The 17,663-nt window shown below is 56.9% G+C and overlaps 2 protein-coding genes across 7 annotated transcripts; both read left to right on the top strand.

Annotated features, from left to right (window-relative positions):
* Window positions 1–2,500: 2,500 nt before the first annotated feature.
* Window positions 2,501–7,249, top strand: FXYD1 (FXYD domain containing ion transport regulator 1). 5 transcript variants are annotated; one of them, XM_039224388.1, is made up of 8 exons: window positions 2,501–2,610; window positions 3,789–3,853; window positions 4,297–4,329; window positions 4,890–4,964; window positions 5,747–5,783; window positions 6,705–6,754; window positions 6,946–6,997; window positions 7,111–7,249. In XM_039224388.1, the coding sequence occupies exons 2-7, from the start codon at window positions 3,793–3,795 to the stop codon at window positions 6,966–6,968; spliced, it is 279 nt and encodes a 92-aa protein (XP_039080319.1). In that variant the 5' UTR covers window positions 2,501–2,610; window positions 3,789–3,792; the 3' UTR covers window positions 6,969–6,997; window positions 7,111–7,249. The 5 variants fall into 5 exon arrangements, with proteins under 5 accessions (XP_039080319.1, XP_039080320.1, XP_039080318.1 ...); XM_039224389.1 differs by lacking the exon at window positions 2,501–2,610 and adding an exon at window positions 2,864–2,941; XM_039224387.1 differs by lacking the exon at window positions 2,501–2,610 and adding an exon at window positions 3,033–3,380.
* Window positions 7,250–7,420: 171 nt separating this feature from the next.
* On the top strand, window positions 7,421–17,610 carry FXYD7 (FXYD domain containing ion transport regulator 7). 2 transcript variants are annotated; one of them, XM_039224384.1, is made up of 6 exons: window positions 7,421–7,566; window positions 12,312–12,341; window positions 14,458–14,532; window positions 14,668–14,701; window positions 14,879–14,919; window positions 17,207–17,610. In XM_039224384.1, the coding sequence occupies exons 1-6, from the start codon at window positions 7,536–7,538 to the stop codon at window positions 17,227–17,229; spliced, it is 234 nt and encodes a 77-aa protein (XP_039080315.1). In that variant the 5' UTR covers window positions 7,421–7,535; the 3' UTR covers window positions 17,230–17,610. The 2 variants fall into 2 exon arrangements, with proteins under 2 accessions (XP_039080315.1, XP_039080313.1); XM_039224382.1 differs by having other exon boundaries at window positions 7,422–7,566; window positions 14,668–14,710.
* The last annotated feature ends 53 nt before the right edge of the window (window positions 17,611–17,663 follow it).

Here is a 17,663-nt window from a genome sequence, read left to right as displayed (position 1 = left end):
AGGAAGTGATTAAGTGATTTGCTTCATGGCACTGGACAGATCTAAACCTAACCTTTGTTCCCACCACCACCACCCTCCAGCATCTCTGGCTATGGCTGCACATGCCCGGAAGATGTGGAGGACAGGGACTCACCAGCACCAGCTCAGGAAGGACCACGGGCTCAGTTCTGCATGGGCTCAGACAAGTCATTTCACGTCCCTGATCCTCAGCTTTCCCATCTGTCGAGTGGGGCAGTCGGTGGCATCCACTTCCCAGGTGTACAGAGCACTCCATGAGATGAAGAAGACAGTGGCCCCTGCTTGTGGGTCAGCACAGGGTGGATGCTCCGCCGTGGTCGGCAGGCCTGGGGGTGGACTCTGGACCCAAGTGTTTGTTCTGGACCCAACCGGCTCTGTGGTTTGAGCAAGGCCCTCCAGGTCTCAGTTACCTCAGCTGTACAGGGGGGATGATAAACTTCTTTACGGGGTCTTTGAAAAGATAAAGAGCTTAGTGCCAGGGACACAGAGGGGACACAGGCCTAAATCCATACTCAGAGAGTACCTAGCCAACAGGGTCTCACTGTGGTTTACAAGGAGAATGACAATGGCGACAGTGATGGTAGCTAACACGTGTGTGTGTGTGTGTGTGTGTGTGTGTGTGTGTGTGACTTACTGTTTGCTGGGCTCTGTTCTAAATGTTTTCCACGGATCATTTCAGATAATCATCCTAACTTCCCTCTGAGGTGACTACACCTTTATTCCCATTTTACAGAAGGAGATACTGAGCCTCAGAGAGGTTAAGTCATGTGCCCAGCATCATGCAGCTAGAAAGTGGCTGAGCTGCTCTGCTCGGGAGAAGCTGGCCTTGTGAAGGGGAGAAGCCAAGGACTGGCCAGAGATGGCCAGGTGCCCCCAGCCCTGCTTCACTTCTCTGATCCCCTATCAGCCTTCCCTCTGTCAGGGCTGCATAAACATCAGGGTTATCATTAACCAGAGACTGCTGGTGACCCCAGGGTGCAAGGCCACGAGAGGCCGAGGCTCAGACACACAGGGACGAGGGTGCGTCGCAAAGCTCCCTGGGTCCCCTGAGGTGGGCTCTGTCTGTCCCTGAGTATGAGCGTGTCCACCTGCTCCTGACTCTGTTTCCTACAGAGTCTGAGCCCGTGTCTACCTCCTTCGTGCTGGGGGCAGTTTCTGTCCTTAACCACCAGGGATCTCAGGAGAATCAGCTCCACCTCGATAAGCCTCGGGTTGCTCATCTCTAAAATGGAGTTAATAGTAAGACAGTGTTGGGTCAGGGAGCTCTGAGCCTGGCCCGGTGTGATACATATGACCTTGGTGATTTCTCCACTGTGTAGGACAGAAAACTGAGGCACAGAGAGGTCACGCGGGCTGCTCGAGGTCACACAACCAGGAACGGCAGAGCCCGGAGCTGATCCCCGGTTTCTCTGTCGCCAGCGCCTATGAAGCTGGCCCGCCCATGAGGACACCATGCGTGTTGTTCTCTGGGGAGTCCTACAGGTCACATGAGGTCAGGAAGGGGGGTTCGGCACAGCGGCACACATGCGGTGGTGTCTCCAAGTGTGCAAACACAAGTGTGTAGGCATGCCTGTCCGTGCCTGAGCGGCCAGCTATGTCCTGTTTGTCTATGCATTTGTGTGTGTGTGTGTGTGTGTGTGTGTGTGTGTGTGTGTGTATGGTTATGTATGAGAATGGCTGGTCGTATGGCTGTGTCCTGGACAATTTCTGCTCTCTCTCTCCCCACAGCAGCGTGTGCAGGTATGTGTGTACAAATGTATACAGCTTGGGGCCTCCACATCTCTGAAATTGTGTGCGAAGGCGGGCTGTGTGTCTGTGCCTTGAATGTGCTCACGTGCACGGTGTGTGTTGCTGTGTCTTTGTATGGCCACTTGTGCCTATGTCTTCCTGAGTCATATCTTTGTGACCATTTGTAAAGGTGGACACTTGTGTGACTATGGCTTTGTGTCTCTGTACAGGCATCCATCTGAACAAGTGTGTGTGTGTGTGTGTGTGTGTGTGTGTGTGTAGTATGCACTCCCGGGAACCTCACAGTCAACAACAGAAAACACACACACACACTGAAATGCTCCCAAAACAGCCCTGTGGTGCCGACCAGGTCTCCGCGGAGCTCTAGGGTCAGGGGTCAGCGGGCTCCTAAGGGCTCAGGTGGCCTTAGGCCCCTACTGGGCCCAGTTCCCAGGGAACCTCACCAAAAATCATGGACACTCCCCACCGCAGGCAGAAGCTCTCCGTGGCCCGCGGGGTAAGCGTGCGAGCGTGCATGTGTGTGTCTGCGGTCCAGGCCTCCCTGCCAACACCTCCTCTCCCCAGCTGTCCCCAGCGCTGGCTGCCTACTGTCCCTCCATCTGAGCCGAGAGAGTTAACCCAGCGGGCCAGGGCGGTCTGGGCTGGGGGCCGCCCCCTGGCCCCCCTCCAGCCCGGGCTCCAGTTACAGCTGCTGGTTGGGGAGGGTGAGGGTGGGGTGGGGCCGGGAGGGGAGACCGCTGAGGGCGGCGCAGTCCAGCTCTGGGCCAGGGGGTCCAAAGTGCTCACCCCCGGCACAGCCGGCCGTTTGGGGGCCTTCTTTCAGCAGGGGACAGCCTGACTGGGGTGAGCGTCCCCTGCCCTCCCCTCCGGGCCTCACCCCTCGCCTGGCTGGGACACCTATTTTGGGAGCAGGAGTGGCCAAGCCCCAGGCTTCCCAGGCAGGCCAGACCCAAGAGGAAGGGAGCGTGGTGGGGCCGGTGGGGTTCCCCGGGAGCGGGAGTGCGGGGCACAACCCCTCCCTCCCCTGCCGCTGAGCCTGCACCCTGGCCGGGGCGGGTTTGGGACACTCACGTGTGTGGGTCAGATTGCGTCACTGTTTGGGGGCACCGGAGGCTCAGACGAGGAGTGTGTGTTCGTGACTGTGTCTCCACCCCACATCGCCTTCCAACCAGAGGTTTGGGGAGTGGGCGTTGTCACCGTGTGTGCGTGTGTCTGTGTGTGTGTGTTCCTGCCCCTGGCATCTGTCTTCTGTCTCTCAGCCCCGCCGGTCTGGGCCTCATGCCACCCGCCTGGTGTCGTCCGCCTGTGAAAGATGTCACCCGGAGACAGGCGGACGGGAAGTTTCCCCCTTGTTCTCATCATTTCCAGAAGGGGACAAGGGGTGGCCTCCCCCCACAGGGGCAGCCTGTGGCCGTGTGGCAGCCTGGCCTCACCCCGGCGGGGTTGTGCGTGACCCCCGAGTGGGGGAAGGAAGGCTGTTGCCATGGTGGCCTGTGTGAGGCAAATTCCTCCAGGGTGAAGTGGGAGATATTTATACCCAGGGTCAGGCAGCCAGCGGGCCAGCGGCTGAGGGCAGGAGAGCCGGGATATCGCTCGGACGCAGCCAGGCCGTGGTGTGTGGGCAGGGGGGCCCTTGGGTGTGTCCTGGCCGCCTTGTCCCTCACCCCTTGCTGTGCATCTGTCTCTCCGTCTGGGTGGGGCGAGCCACCCTGGTCTTCCCATTGGGTAGGTGTGGGGAATCTGGAGGCTGCTGTAGGGGAGCCCCGGCCTGCGAGGGGGACCCCTGTAACTGTGTGTGTCTCACCTCTGCCCTTGCTACGTGTCCTGTGCCCCCCACTGTGGCTTGTTTTGGTGACACTGTGTCCGCATGAAGCAGGGGGTGCCCCTGTTTCCCAAGGCAGCCAAGGTGGATAAGGGACATTTTTGGAATTAAAACCCTGGAGTCTGATTTAACCCCTTGGGCTCAAGCCCCAATGGTGGGGGTACTGGGAACACGTTTCTTGATCCTCGGTGTCCCCCAGGACAATGGCATCTCTCCACCACATCCTGGTTCTCTGTGTGGGTTTCCTCACCATGGCCAGTGCAGGTGAGTCTGGGGGAGGTAGCCCACTACCCACCTCAGCCCCGAGGGAGGGGGAGGGGAGCCCTTCAAGAGAACCAAGTTGGAGACTCCAACTTACACAGAGTCACTTGGGGTACCAGGAAATCGGGGGTTTCACATGGGGGAGTGGAGGGGAGGATGCCCAGGCCAGACAAAGGTTGAGGGTGGGACGGAGGCCCACTCCCCTCAAAGGACAGAATCACAGACAACACGGGACCAGACGGGAAGGTGTAGCAGTTACGTGCCTCCCCCGCCCCAGGACGGTGAAGATGAGGCAGCTAAGATCCAGAGAGGGTGGACAGCCTGCTCAGGGTCCAAAAGACCCCAGGCTCTCAGCCCAGGACAGGAAAGCCCCCAAAAGGTCTCTACTCCCCTGCCAGTCCGGAGTCCCAGGAAGCATCCGACCCCTGACTTCTTTCTCTTTCCAGAGGCTCCGCAGGAACACGACCCATTCACCTATGGTGAGGGAGGGAGGGGCATCTACGCTTGGGAGTTGGGAGGGTGGGTGGCCTGGGGTTGCCCGTGCTGACCTCACTCCTCTTCTCGCTCTCTCTCTGACTCAGTGTTTATATCTCTCACTCTCCTTTTCTCTTTCTCTTGTCTCTCAGAGATCTCTGACTCCTTGTTTTCATCTCCCGTTGTCTGTGTCTCCGTGTGTCTATTCGATTTCTCCCTGTCTCTCTGATTCTCCTTCTCCTTTTACCTCTCATATCTTATGGCTCATCCTCTGTTTTGCCTTCTCCCTTTCTCCCCTCTGTTCCCCTCATCCTCTCCACCATCCTCCCCTACTTTCTGTTTTCCTCCCTCCTCCCTGCCCTGCCTACCTCTTCCTTTCCCTTCCCGCCTTCTCCCCTCCCTGACCCCTCTCCCCTTCCTCCCACAGCGGTTGCCTCCTCTCGTTGATCTCTCTCTCCTCCCTGACCCTCCTTGCCCTCTTCTCCCCATTCGGCCCCTCTCCTCCCCTCCCTCCTCCCCTCCCTCCTCCCCTCCCTGTTCTCACTCTCCTCCCTGCCGCCCACAGACTACAAAACCCTGCGGATCGGAGGCCTCATCATCGCCGGGATCCTCTTCATCCTCGGTATCCTCATCGTCCTGAGTGAGTAGTACCCCCACCCTGCTACCTCCACCCCGCCCGCCCGCCCGCAGGTGCGGGGTTTCGGCCCCGCCCCGCCCTCTGCCCCGCCCCATCCCGCCGGAGCCCGCCCCGCCCCGCCCTCTGCCCCGCCCCCATCCCGCCGGAGCCCGCCCCGCCCCCCCTCTGCCACGCCCCCATCCCGCCGGAGCCCGCCCCCGCCCCCTCTGTCCCGCCCCCATCCCGCCGGAGCCCGCCCCGCCCCGCCCTCTGCCCCGCCCCCATCCCGCCGGAGCCCGCCCCCGCCCCCCCTCTGTCCCGCCCCCATCCCGCCGGAGCCCGCCCCGCCTCGCCCTCTGCCCCGCCCCCATCCCGCCGGATCCCGCCCCGCCCCGCAGGTTCGGGGTTTCGGCCCCGCCCCGCCCCGCCCCCGCCCCTCCCTCTGCCCCGCGCCCATCCTGCGGGAGCCCGCCCGGTGGACGCCCCTGCCCGCCCCTGCCCGCCCCCGCCCCGCCCTCTGCCCCGCCCTCTGCCCCGCCCTCTGCCCCCTCCCCCATCCTGCGGGAGCCCGCCCGGTGGACGCCTCTGCCCGCCCCCGCCCCGCCCTCTGCCCCGCCCCGTCCTCTGCCCCGCCCCCATCCTGCCTGAGCCCGCCCGGTGGACGCCTCTGCCCGCCCCCGCCCTGCCCCCGCCCCGCCTCCAGCCCCCTCAGCTCCGCCCCTCGCGAGCCTGAGCGGGCGCAGCAGCGCCACTGGGTGCCCGCCTGGAGCGGAATCTCAGCCCCGTCCTCCCACCCCCACCCACAGGCCGAAGATGCCGGTGCAAATTCAACCAGCAGCAGAGGTAAGAGGCCCCTCCGGGCTCTCACTCCCCTCCTTCCGCTCTGGAGGGGCGCTGGGAGTGAGGCGGGGCGTCCCCTCGACTCCCAGCCAGAGATCCTTTGGCAAATGTGGACTAAGCACCTACTACGTGCCAAGCCGCAAGCCAGGCCCTGAGGACCAAATGGTGAATAAATAAACTGCCCTCCCTGCCTGGCTGAGCTCCCAGCCCAGTGGGGGCGGCGGCCGTGGGTTCCAACAGCCCCACAAATATAAAATCACAAAGCGTGATAAGTGCTGTGAAAGAAAGAGCCGTGGCGAAATGAGATCACCGCACTTGGCGGCCCAGTTTAGCTCAGAGTCCTGTTCCCAGCTCTTTGATTCATCTTTAAATAAAATTTTAAAGCAATGCACGAATACCTTCTCCGTGTTAAAGCAATTATAACTGTTATTTTAAAGACTAGCTAGTGTTTAGTCCCACGTGCCAGATATTGTTTTATCGTGCATTCTCTTATTTACTCCCCTTGTATGAGCTAGGTGCTCATTTTACTGTGGAGGAAGCCGAGGCACAGGGAGGTGAAGTTGACTTGCCCGAGATCACTCAACTGGAAGATGAGGGTTCTGGGGTTTCTGACCGAGGTGGTCCCCAGGCCGAGGCGTCTCCAGGCCGTCTGTCCTCAAGCCCTTCGGCCATCCCTCCCCCACCAACTCTCAGGCTCTCCCCCCAGCACTCCGGGAGGCACTTGGAGCGAGTCCTGCCACACGCTTAAACTGCTCCTGGGTGCGCCCGTTTTTCCGGTTCCTGGCGGACCCCGAGCCCGCTGCTCGCCCATCTCTGGCCCTCAGTCCAGGGGTCTGTGAAATGAGGACTGTCCTGGGGAATTCGTGGGAGCCTCTGCCTCTTTCCTTTTTCATCCCCACTTCCTTCTGCCCTCTCCTTTCCCAGGACTGGGGAGCCTGATGAAGAGGAGGGAACTTTCCGCAGCTCCATCCGCCGTGAGTCTGGGGAGACTTCGGGTGTTTGGGGGTGAGGGCTGGTTCCAAGAAGCCCTTTCCGGACCCTCTCTGGGCGTGGGGAGGGAGGGGCTTGATCTGACAGCGAAGGTCCGGCAGCTCTCCTGCCGCTCCCCCCTCGGCAGGAGCCGGGTGCCGCTCCTGAAGCCCGAACTCTCCGTGTTCCCCCGCAGGTCTGTCCACCCGCAGGCGGTAGAGACACCTGGTGCGACGGAAGCCAGCCAGGTCCTGCAGCTCGGGCTAGGCCGGGGGATGGGAGCGGAGAAGGGGACGAGAGTGGGATGGCATGGCTGGGGGGTGGGGGGCTCTGTGGCCTCTCATCCTTTTCACCCCCACAGGATTCCCCGGGCACCTGACGCCTCCCGCCCACCACCTGAGCACCCGCCGGCACCTGGACTGCCCTCTTCGCCAGCCCTGCCCCCACAGACTCCTCTCTGCCGCCCAGACTTCAATAAAACATGCTTTTCTCTCTTGACAGCGCTTTATGGATCTGTCAGTCCTTCTGCGCGAAATCCCGGGCGGTCCCTGGGCCCCGGCAGGGGGCGCCGCCACCCTTGGGGAAGGGGCGGGGACGTCGGCAGTGGGCGGGGGCGGGGGCGGGGGTGGCCAGGACGGGGGCGGGCTCTCCGGGCCCCCATTGGCTACGGCACCCCCCACACGAGGGCTCCCCCATCTCCCCCCGACATCAGTCCGTCCCGCTTCCAGCTGCTGCAGCCGCGCCTTCACCACCTCGGCATCCAGCCGCCCCCTGCTCCGGCCCGGCATGGCGACCCCGACCCAGGCCCCCACAAAGGGTGAGCGTCGCCTGGGGAGAGGGAGCGCGGGTGAGGGTGGGGGAGGCTCCGGGATCTCACAGCTTAGGAGAGAGGATCTAGGGAGATTCCAGTACTAAGAAGGGAGGGGAATGGGGAAGGGGATGTCGGTTCCTGGCAAGGGCGGAGGCCCCTGCAGTGCACCCCTTGGTTCCCCTCCAGGCCTCTTGGACACCCCCTCCCGGTGGTGTCCTTTCTGTGCGGGACCCGCGGCTGGAGAGCGGCAGTCCCGGGAGAAAGGATGCGCGGACCGGTAGCTATGGCAACCAGGCGGCTGGTCCTGCACAGCGGTCGGTGGTGGTGGCCGCGAAGAGCCGGGCTTCGAGGGTGGGACCCGGTGGGTCTGCGACCACAGAGGCTCTGGCCAATTTCAGGGTCTCCAAGGTGGGCAAAGGGAGGGGTCCATATCCCTCTTTTTCCAGCCCTGGCTCCTATGGTGGGTCTCTCCCCGAAATCTCTGACAGGCAGGTTCAGCGGGAAGGAGGGAGAAGACCGAAAGACAGTGGGGGAGAAAGCTGGAGGAAGTGAGAGAGAGATGGAAAGAGACAGAAGAGACAAGGAGGCAGAAAGGAAGGTGGAAATTGAGAGAGCCTGAGAGAGAGAGAGAGAGAGAGAGAGCGAGCAAAAGAGACAGCAGACCCAGAGTCAGAGATACAGAGAGAGAGACCCGGGAAGAACAGATATGAGACTGAAAGATATTCAGAGAGTGATGGGGAAGGCGGAGAGCAACAGAAAGGGACGCAGAGGAAAGAGAAAATTAGAGACAAAGAGACAGAGAGGCAGAGGGAGAGACATAGAGGAAGAGGGAGAGATGGACCCACACAGCGCGGGAGAGAAATGGGGATAAGGAGGAGCAGCATGGGGTGGGGCCGAGCCACTGCAGTGAGCCCCCTTGGGCAAGGATGGGGGGCAGGACCCTCCTTCCAGGGGTGTTGTCTGGTCCAGGAGGTGCACTCGAGTGTGCACACAGATGTCCCTCCCCACCCCCTCCAGCCACACAGCAATTACATTTCACACCCCTTAACCCAGTTATGCACCCACTTAAACACTCACTGCCCCCTAACAGCCCCCTATCATGAGCCTGCCTCTGCAGAGGAGCAAAGGGAAGAATGCTTTAATTGTGCGGGAGGGGTGAGGTGGCGGCAGGGGGAGGGTTTCCAGCACTGAGAGCAGGGCCAGAGGGGATAGGCCAGTGGTGCTGAGGAGCCCCTGGTGGTGAAGGGAACCCCAGGTCCACTCCGATCTCTCCCTCCCTGCCCCCTTTCCCGGCAGGCAGGGGCTGCTGCACTGAGCTATATCTGCAGAATTTGAAGCAGGGCGGGGGGGGGGGGCTGCAGAGGCTGGAAGCCACCCTAGGGAGAGGGGGCAGGGCTGAGCCAGCAGGCCTGGCGGGAGCCCAGGGCTTCTTTTTGCAGAGATGGTGGTTAACAGGATCGATGGCAGCAGACGGGCAGAGGTGGGAGGGCAGACGCCTCAGCAACCCCTCCCGTTCCCCCAGTCCCAGCAGAAGAGGGGACCACAGGTCCTGGGAAACCCCGGGGAGGGGGGCAGAGGAAGAGCATGTTGTGTGTTGCACCATTAAGCTGATTAATGGATTGTGGCGGGGAGGGGGGGCGCCATGGACGGGGATGAGGGCTCTTCCACGCTGTCAGAAAGCAGGAGGAAGAGCTGGGGGTAAACAGAAAGGGGACGCAGGAGCATGACTGGGCCTGGGTCCCTATCCTTGAGAAGAACCCTGGCCTTGGCCAGAAGCCAGCCCTGCAGGGGCAACAACGGGAGGTACAGAGAGAGCAGAGGGAGTCAAGATTGGCCCCAGAGTTAGAAGCCTAACCCCCAGGACCCCACCTAGCCTGGGGTGCCCAGACCCATTACCTCTCTTCACCTCTGAAGATGCTCCAGTTGTCATGGCAACCACCTCCTTCCTGATGTCTCCCTGGCAACTGGCCAGGAGTGGTGCACATTTCTTCTCCTGCCTGGTGGCTCCACCCTTAGCCTGGCCTCGCCCCGAGGAACCGGATGGCTGGGGCCGCAGGGACCAGAAGAGGGCCTTCTGCATAGAGCACGGAGCACCCAGGGTAGAGCCAGAGAGGACTCTGGAGCAGGTGCTCACCCAGCGGGCTCCTGATGGCTTGGGGAAGGCAGGTGGTGTGGAAACCCGAGGGGCAACGCAGGCTGGTCCAACCATGGCATCTCTGATGCAGCTTTCTGTAGCCTAGCAGGGGCGCACGTCATTCAGCCGCTCATTCACTCCCTCACTCATGCGTTTATTCATTTTAGAAAACTTCTGTGAAAGACTTTTTATAAATGCCAGGATTAACCGCAGAGGAGTCAAACCAATTTACTCCCCATCTGGTGGGGGAGCTAAGAAAGCACACATGCCTCTAAAATAATGTTTCCCCAACTTGATGCTTTCGAGGACCACCTTCACGATTTTTGCCCAATCCAAATGCTCCCCACACTCATGTTTATTCTTTTTCCTTTACAGGATTAAGTTCTTTTTAAAAATGTTTTAATGTTTATTTAGTTTTGAGCGAGCGAGCGAGCAAGAGAGATGGTGAGTGGGGGAGGGGTAGACAGAGAAAAAGACAGAATTGGAAGCAGGCTCCAGGCTCTGAGCTGTCAGCACAGAGCCAGCCTACACGGGCTCGAACTCACAAACTGTGAGATCATGACCTATTCGAAGTCAGATGCTTAATCGACTGAGCCACCCAGGCGCCCCAGGATTAGCTTAAGAAAAAAAAAACAAAACAACTAAGGGCACCCGGTTGGCTCAGTCAATAGAACACACAACTCTTGATCTTGGGGTTGTGAGTTTGAGCCCCACATTGGATGTAGAGATTCTGTAAAAATAAAAACCTTTTAAAAAAATAAATAAAAAATGTAATTGGCTTCATTTTATATCACCATCACAAATGGAAAATCAGGATTTTTAAATTTTTGCCTTCAAGGCAAGTATAAAAATGATCTTAGAGAAGTGACTCCACTTTTCTGGGCCTCGGTGTCCCTTGTGGAATGAGGATGAAGACAGCACCTGTATCAGAGAGCCGCTGTGAAAATCAGGTGCATTAACACCTGTGAAGTGCTTAGACCAGGACCTGGCCCGGAGTCAGTGCGATCAAATGCTGGTTAAACAAGTAATGGAGAAAACCAAATAACGTCACAAAATTCTACCTAGGTGTTGTTGCCTGCTGAAGGCTTTGAGCCCAAGGACTGTTTTCTCTTGGGAAAAGAGGGACATTAATGAGGTGGATGGTGTTAAAGACACATCTGCACCTACCTAAGACTTCTTCTTAAAGACTGGACAGGGAACGGAGCAGGATGAAGTTACACGTTGAGTGAACCAATGCTAGTTACAGTCTGGCCTAAGTGCCTCTGTACCAGTCAGATCAGGCTAGAGTGTGCTGCGGTAGCAAATGGTATCAAAAGTCTCAGTGGCTTCTGACAACCAGGATTTCTGGTGATTACACTATATGTCCATCACGGGGTCACCGGGGCTCTCTACTCACCAAAGAAAACAGGAACGGCCACCATCTTGAACATTCATGTCACCGGGCCAAAGGCAAAAGAGAGCTCTTGCCGGAGCACTTAATGCTCCAGCCTGCAAGAGACAATGACACTTCGACTGATGGTTCATTGGCCAGAATTAGCCAGATGGTCTCCCCCCAACCTCAAGGCAACTGCCATCCTTCCCTGAGCCTGGAGGAGGAAAGAACACTAAGGACAGTGCCCGGCATTGCCCTGACATTCCTGGTTCCCCTCCACGAGTGGTGCATGCTTTGCAGAATTCTGCTCTAGACCAGACAGAATGTTCTGAGAGCTGTATCAGAGGAAGTAGGGAGCCGTCCGGATGGACTTTTTGAATGCAAGGGTGGTCTGAGCTCTCCTGAAGGGCAGTATGGTTTGGGACAGGGAGGTGGGGAGGGGGAAAAGCAAATAGACCACACACACACGCGCGCACACACACACACACACACACACACATCTCAACCACGCATTGATATTTCTGAAATTGGAACGAGTCTTCTAATGGATGGGGATGTTTCCTATGATAGAGTTACATACTTATTCATGCATATACACACACACCGAGAAAGTTATTATGAAATCAATTTTGAATCTGAAAATTGATGATGTCTTAGAAATGAACAACAAAGGATATAATATGGCTAATATAATATAGGGTATATTCTAGGACAGCTCCCCTGCATTGGATTTGGTGTTAGGAGGCAGTGGATGAGAATAATAGCCACAGTGCCTGCCTTCTGGAGCTGTCAGCTGACTGAAAAGTTTTAGGGAGTATTCAGGAGAAGCTGATACGCTCAGCACTTTACGAGTGGGATTGGAGTCTGTTAACCCCAATAACATATGGAAATGGGAGTTTGGATTTGTTTTGTTTTGTTTAGGAAATGAGTCCATAGTTTGCCTCAGGCTTCCACAGTGGGCTAAGACCAGGACTGTCATGTACAGTTTGGTAGGTTGTGCACTGAACAAGGGAAGGTACTGACCAATGGTGTGAGTTAGGGCTGGAATCCAGTCTCTGCTCCACTCTTCAAGCCTTGTGTCCTGCCATGAGGCTATATCATTATTTAGATTAAGGGGCTTCTTTATCTGATTTCTACCCAGAAACCATCAGGCCAATGGCCCCATCCGGAACCTCAAAAATGTTAAGAAATTCGGTGTTGAAATATTTTTTCCCTTTCTCTCTTTTCCTGCCTGCCTTCCCACAGTTCCTCAGGAACCTGACCGATTTTACTATGGTGAGTGGCAGATTCTGATGAGGGTCCCCTGGGACTAGACAAAGGGGTGGTTGCAGGTCTCCACAGGTCATTGCTAAAGTGGCTTCAGCCATGGCAACATGATATGTGCTGGGCCGCTGGCCATCTGAACACGTAGGCTCAGTTTATATCAGCGAGGCTCATGGAGGGCAGAGTCAGATTTGGGGGAGTGGGTGGTACCCTCTTTGGGCCTCCTTCAGTCTTCACCAGGGCTCCAGGCTGGTATGTTGTGTGGATTTGGATCCTGGTTTATGCACTCATTAGCTGTGTGGCCTGAGCAAGCAACTTTTTCTCTCTGGGCTCTTCTGTAAATAAGGGAGAGTGATAGTTTCCACCTCTGAGGGTTGTGGGAAGGCTTTATTTGGATGATGCCCTTAAACCACCCCCACAACACGAAATTGAAAGAAGTTACCCCTAGGTCTAGCAGAGCTGGCCTCAGTTCCCTCTCTAAACACCCCTTTGCCCTCTCCCTTTGCTCACTCATACTGTTCCTCCAATATGCCAAATTCTTTCCCACCTCAGGGCCTTTGCACGTGCTGTTCCCTCTGCCAGGCTTCCTCCTCTTCTAGCTCTCCACTCAGCTGACTAAGGCTTCTTTTCCTTCTTCAGGAGTCAGATCAAATATTGACTGCTCTGCTAGGAGAGGCCCTTCCTGACTCTGCCAAGAGGAGACACACACACATTTAGCCATAGTTACGTGGCTCAGATGTTTCATTTTATTTTTCAGTGCTTTATCACAATATGAAAGTCAATTCCCTGAGGCAGAGGCCTGGACACTGCGTGTGTGCTTCATACATTCTTATTTCAATAAATACTATCAACCCTTGAACAACTTGGGGGTTAGGGGGAGCATGCAGTTGAAAATCCACATATAACTTGTGACTCCCCCAAAACTTAACTACTAATAGCCTATTGTTGACTAGAAGCCTTGCCAATGACATAACTGATATACATATGCTTGGATGTTAAGTGTTTATATACTGTATTCTTACAATAAAGTAAGCTAGAGAAAAGACGTCATGAAGAAAAATCATAAAGAAGAGGGACACCTGGCTGGCTCGTTGGTAGAGCATGTGACTCTTGATCTTGGGGTCATGAGTTTGAGCCCTAAGTTGGGCATAGAGCTTACTAAGAAAATAAAAATAAATAAATAAAAATAAAAAATAGTAACAGAGAATACATTTACAGTGTTGTACTGTATTGAAAAAACTCTGCATGTAAGTGGACCTTTACGTTGTTCAAGGCCTGTATTTACTGTGGTATTGAGACAAGCATGCTTCTCATGAAGGAAAATAAAGGAAAGAATGAGACTATAAAGGGTTGAGGAGAGGACGCGAAATTCTGAATGAACAACCAGAGAGTTTCACTGACATTTGAATAAAGTCCCGAAATTGGTAAGGAAGCAATATTTGGGGGAAGAGCTTTCAAGCAGAGGAAACAGCCAGTACAAAGGCCCTGAGGTAAGACCATGCTGGATCTGCCCCAGGAATGGTAGAGAGACCAATATGCCTTGGGGGGGGCGGGGGGCAGAGGGAGAAAGTGGAGTGGGGCAAGGTCCAAGAGGGAACAGGGACCAGATGATGCAAGGCTGTGTGGGCGGTGGTGAGGACTTTGGCTTTTCCTTGGAAGGCAGTGGAAGCCAGGGTGGGATGGGGCGCTCTGAGCTCGGGAGCACCCTGATCTGACTCAGGTGGTAACGGGATCTTGTGGCCAGGGGGGCAGGCAGGTTGCTGCAGACAGGTGACAATAGTGGACGGAACCAGGGAGGAAGCTATAGAAGGAGGAGAGATAGATATATGATATAAATATCATATATGAATCATATCTATATCATTTATACATCTATGTCGTGTATATATATATATGATGTAGAGGAAGGTTTGATGTATATACAAAGAGCCTAGAGAAGGGTAGAGGGTAAAGACGTCTAGGAACTGCCGCTCTCCGTCCTCACACGAGCCCAGTGGGGGCGCCCCCGGCATGGCCTCCAGCATGACTGGACTCTGGAGCCCGGGCCGCGCAGCCTCGAAGCCAGGTTGAGGCTCCAGGGAGGGCCGAGGGGCTACCCCACATTGATGTCCCCCATTATCTCCCCCAGACTATGACACGGTGCAGACTGTGGGCATGACTCTGGCCACCATATTGTTCCTGCTGGGTATCCTCATCATTATCAGTAAGTGTGACCCTTTCCTGGGCTCCAAAGCCCCTCAGAGAGGGCTGCCTCAGGGGTCCCTGGCCACGTACAGTCTCCCTGCTGGGTTTTGTCCGGACCCTTATGTCCTGTCTCGTTGTATCTGTCTCCTAACAGGCAAGAAGGTGAAGTGCAGGAAGGCGGACTCCAGGTCTGAGAGGTCTGGCAGCAGCGGGGAGAGAGGGGAGAGGGGTGGGCGCAGCTTGGGGTGCAGGGGCACTCCCAGAGCAGAAAGTGTCCAGGGCCTGCCCCATCCTTCCCGTGAAGCCTAGGGCTACCTACGCTACTGAATTTCTTCACGCTTTTCTCCCCGTCTTTGCCTCCACAGCCCAACATGCAAATCCTGTAAGTCGGAGCTTCCTTCCTCAGGTGAGGGTGAGGGAGGTGTGGTCCCAGGGCCAGGGGTAGGGGGCGGAAGAAGAGGTGGGGGCCAGAAGGGGAAGGGTAGCTGCACTGGGTGTCCCCGAGAACACGGCCACCAAGAATGGGTGTGGCAACCTCAGTAGGAGCTGAGGCCCCGCAGACCAGAGGTTAAACCATAGAAAGCCAGTGGGATGTGAAATGTCCTAGCGTCCCCCGCCCCCCACGCTTCCCAGAAACAAGCCCAGAGGCCAGAGACAGCAAGGATGAACTAATCCCCCAGAGGAGAAAGCCACACGTCTGTGAAGAGAGGGGCCCCACTCAGGAGAAGGACTTCTGAGGTCCAGATGGGGAAAGAGCTAAGCACCAGAGGACACAGGGAGACAGAGTAGTTTCCAGACTTCATTGTTCAGGTGGGAAGACAGAGGATGGCATGATCAAGAAAAAGGAGGGAAGGGTCATCCCACTGGCTCAGTCAGTGGAGCATGTGACTCTTGATCTGAGGGTTGTGAGTTCTAGCCCCACAATGGGTGTAGAGATTACTTAAAAAAAGAAAAAAGGAAGAAAAAGGAAGTTGGAAAGGGAAGGGGGGAGAGAAAAGGACGGAAGAAAGGACGAGTTCCTGGATAATTGTATTAAAATAACAAAAGGAGAGATATATGGAATATGGATTTTAAAAATTGATCTTGGGAAAGAGAGACTATGGGGATGTGAAGAGTATGAGGGTGGAAGGTACAGGAAAAAGAGTAAAGAGGATGCAGGGTGTAAGGAGGGGAGTATAGGAGAGGATGGGGATGAAGGAGATGGAAGTGTTAGCGGGGATGGGGCAGTGGAGGGTGTGGCGGTGTGGAGGGATGAGGGGTGTGGAGGGGGTGGGAGGTGTGGGGGTGTGAGGGGGCAGGGATGTGGAGAGGTTGGGGGTGTGAAGGGGTGAGAGATGGGGAGAGGGTGGGGGTGTGAGGGAATGAGGGGTGGGTAGTGGGTGGGGGTGTGAAGAAATGAGATATGTGGAGGGATGAAGGGGTGAGGGGTGTGGATGGGGTGGGAGGTATGGGAGTGTGAAGGGGCCGGCGTGGGGGTGTGAAGAGATGAGGTGTGTGGAGGGGTGAAAGAGTCGGGGGTGGGGTGGGGGTGGGGGTGTGAAGGCATAAGGTGTGTGGAGAGGTGAAGGGGTGAGGGGTGTGGAGGGGGTGGGAGGTGTGGGGCTGTGAGGGGGTAGGGATGTGGAGAGGGTAAGGGTATGAAGGGGTGTGAGGGGGTGAAAAGTGTGGAGGGGTGTGGGAGTGTGGAGGTGTGTGTGAAGGGGTGAGGAATATGGAGGGAGTGTGATGAGGTGTGAAGGGGTGAGCGATATGGGGGGGTATGGGAGTGTGGAGGGGGTATGTGAAGGGGTGAGGAGTGTGGAGGGGGTGTGAAGAGGTGTGAAGGGAGTGTGGGAGATTGGGGGGGTATGTGAAGGGGTGGTGAGGGGTATGGAGGGTGTGTGAAGAGGTGCGAAGGGGTGAGGGGTGGGGAGGGGGTGTGAAGAGGTGTGAAGGGGTGAGGGGTGTGGAGGGATGTAGGAGGGAACAAGCTGTAGATGCAAGATGGTGACTCCATGGGGTGTTAATTTAAATTCTGTAAAAATATCTCACCTGCTTTTAGTGGCACCGTGTCCTGTCCAGGGACTTCTAACGATCAGAAACGGGCATCTCCCTGCCTCTCATAAAATCTCATGACTAAAAAGTGGGCCTCGGGGTACTCAGTGCTTGGGGGGGGGTGTGAAATTTCATGTGCTGTGTGTCATATTCTCTTCATGAGATTTAAAAACCCCAACGGGGCACTTCGCGGATGACTGGGGGTTGGGGGGCAAGGTCCCCACTCCAGTTGAGTGACGGTCCCAAGTGGGAGGGAAAGGGGGGAATTTCCGCTGTGTCCAAATGCTGAGGAGACAGGGTGTGGGAATGGATGGAGTGTGGGGGGAGGTTGGCAACACAGGAAGGGGAGGGAGACTCTTTCTGGCAGGGGGGACGTTCCAGAAAGGCCCAGGCTGGGCCAGGGCTCTCCAGCCTCATCACAGGTGTGTTCCCCTCCCATGACAGTGTCCAGTGGGGCCAGACCAAAGCCACACAAGTGTCCCTACGTGGACCAGGGGGTGGGAGGCAAGAAGCTCCCGGGTGCTAGCTGGAAGGTGACAGGCCTGGGGGTCTGGATTTCACAAGAGGATGGGGGTTGCCCCTGGCTGTGGGAGGGGGCAGCGTGCACCTCTCTGATCTTCTCTCCGTCTCTCTTTCTCTCCTCCCAACCCTGTCCCCAGCCCCTGGAGGTGGCGGTGTGTAAAACCAGCCCTGGGCACCTCCACTGCTGTCCCTGCCTGAGTGCGGAAGCCTGAGGACCGGGTGGAGGCGGTGGGGACCCCAGCCTCGCGCCGGGGAGCGCTCCCCCGAATGAGCCGCCCCACCCACCCGAGGCTGGAGCCGCTGCACCCCGCTGCCCCTCCCCAGGCCTTGGCAATGACGACCCCCCAAAGAGCCCGTCTGCATCCCAGATCCAGGGACTCAGGCCTCCAGCTCCTGGGGTCCGGGAGTCCAGTCCCAGCCCCCCAGAATCCCCATGTACCGCTCCCCTGCACTTCCTTGTCTCCCCTCCCAAGATCCGTTTCCCTGCACCCTTGGTGTCTATGTCTTGAGCTTAATAAATGTGCATTTGGTTTTTTCCCCCGTTCTGTCTGTGAGTTCTCATCTGTGGGGACAAAATGGGGGAGAGGGCAAAAT

This window comes from Hyaena hyaena, unplaced genomic scaffold (genome assembly GCF_003009895.1).
Source record: "Hyaena hyaena isolate Hyena2069 unplaced genomic scaffold, ASM300989v1 scaffold_1628, whole genome shotgun sequence".
Taxonomy (NCBI): domain Eukaryota; kingdom Metazoa; phylum Chordata; class Mammalia; order Carnivora; family Hyaenidae; genus Hyaena; species Hyaena hyaena.
The sequence above is the reverse complement of the archived record's forward strand: the minus strand, read 5'-3'. Positions and strand labels throughout refer to the sequence as shown.

Coding starts and splice junctions, on each gene's coding strand:
- FXYD1 (XM_039224387.1), top strand. CDS start 3,046: ATGCCACCCGCCTGGTGTCGTCCGCCTGTGAAAGATGTCACCCGGAGA. Junction 4,965..5,746: donor CGGTATCCTCATCGTCCTGA/GTGAGTAGTACC, acceptor CCCCACCCACAG/GCCGAAGATGCCGGTGCAAA. Junction 5,784..6,704: donor AAATTCAACCAGCAGCAGAG/GTAAGAGGCCCC, acceptor CTCCTTTCCCAG/GACTGGGGAGCCTGATGAAG.
- FXYD7 (XM_039224382.1), top strand. CDS start 7,536: ATGGCGACCCCGACCCAGGCCCCCACAAAGG. Junction 14,533..14,667: donor GGGTATCCTCATCATTATCA/GTAAGTGTGACC, acceptor GTCTCCTAACAG/GCAAGAAGGTGAAGTGCAGG. Junction 14,920..17,206: donor GTCGGAGCTTCCTTCCTCAG/GTGAGGGTGAGG, acceptor CCCTGTCCCCAG/CCCCTGGAGGTGGCGGTGTG.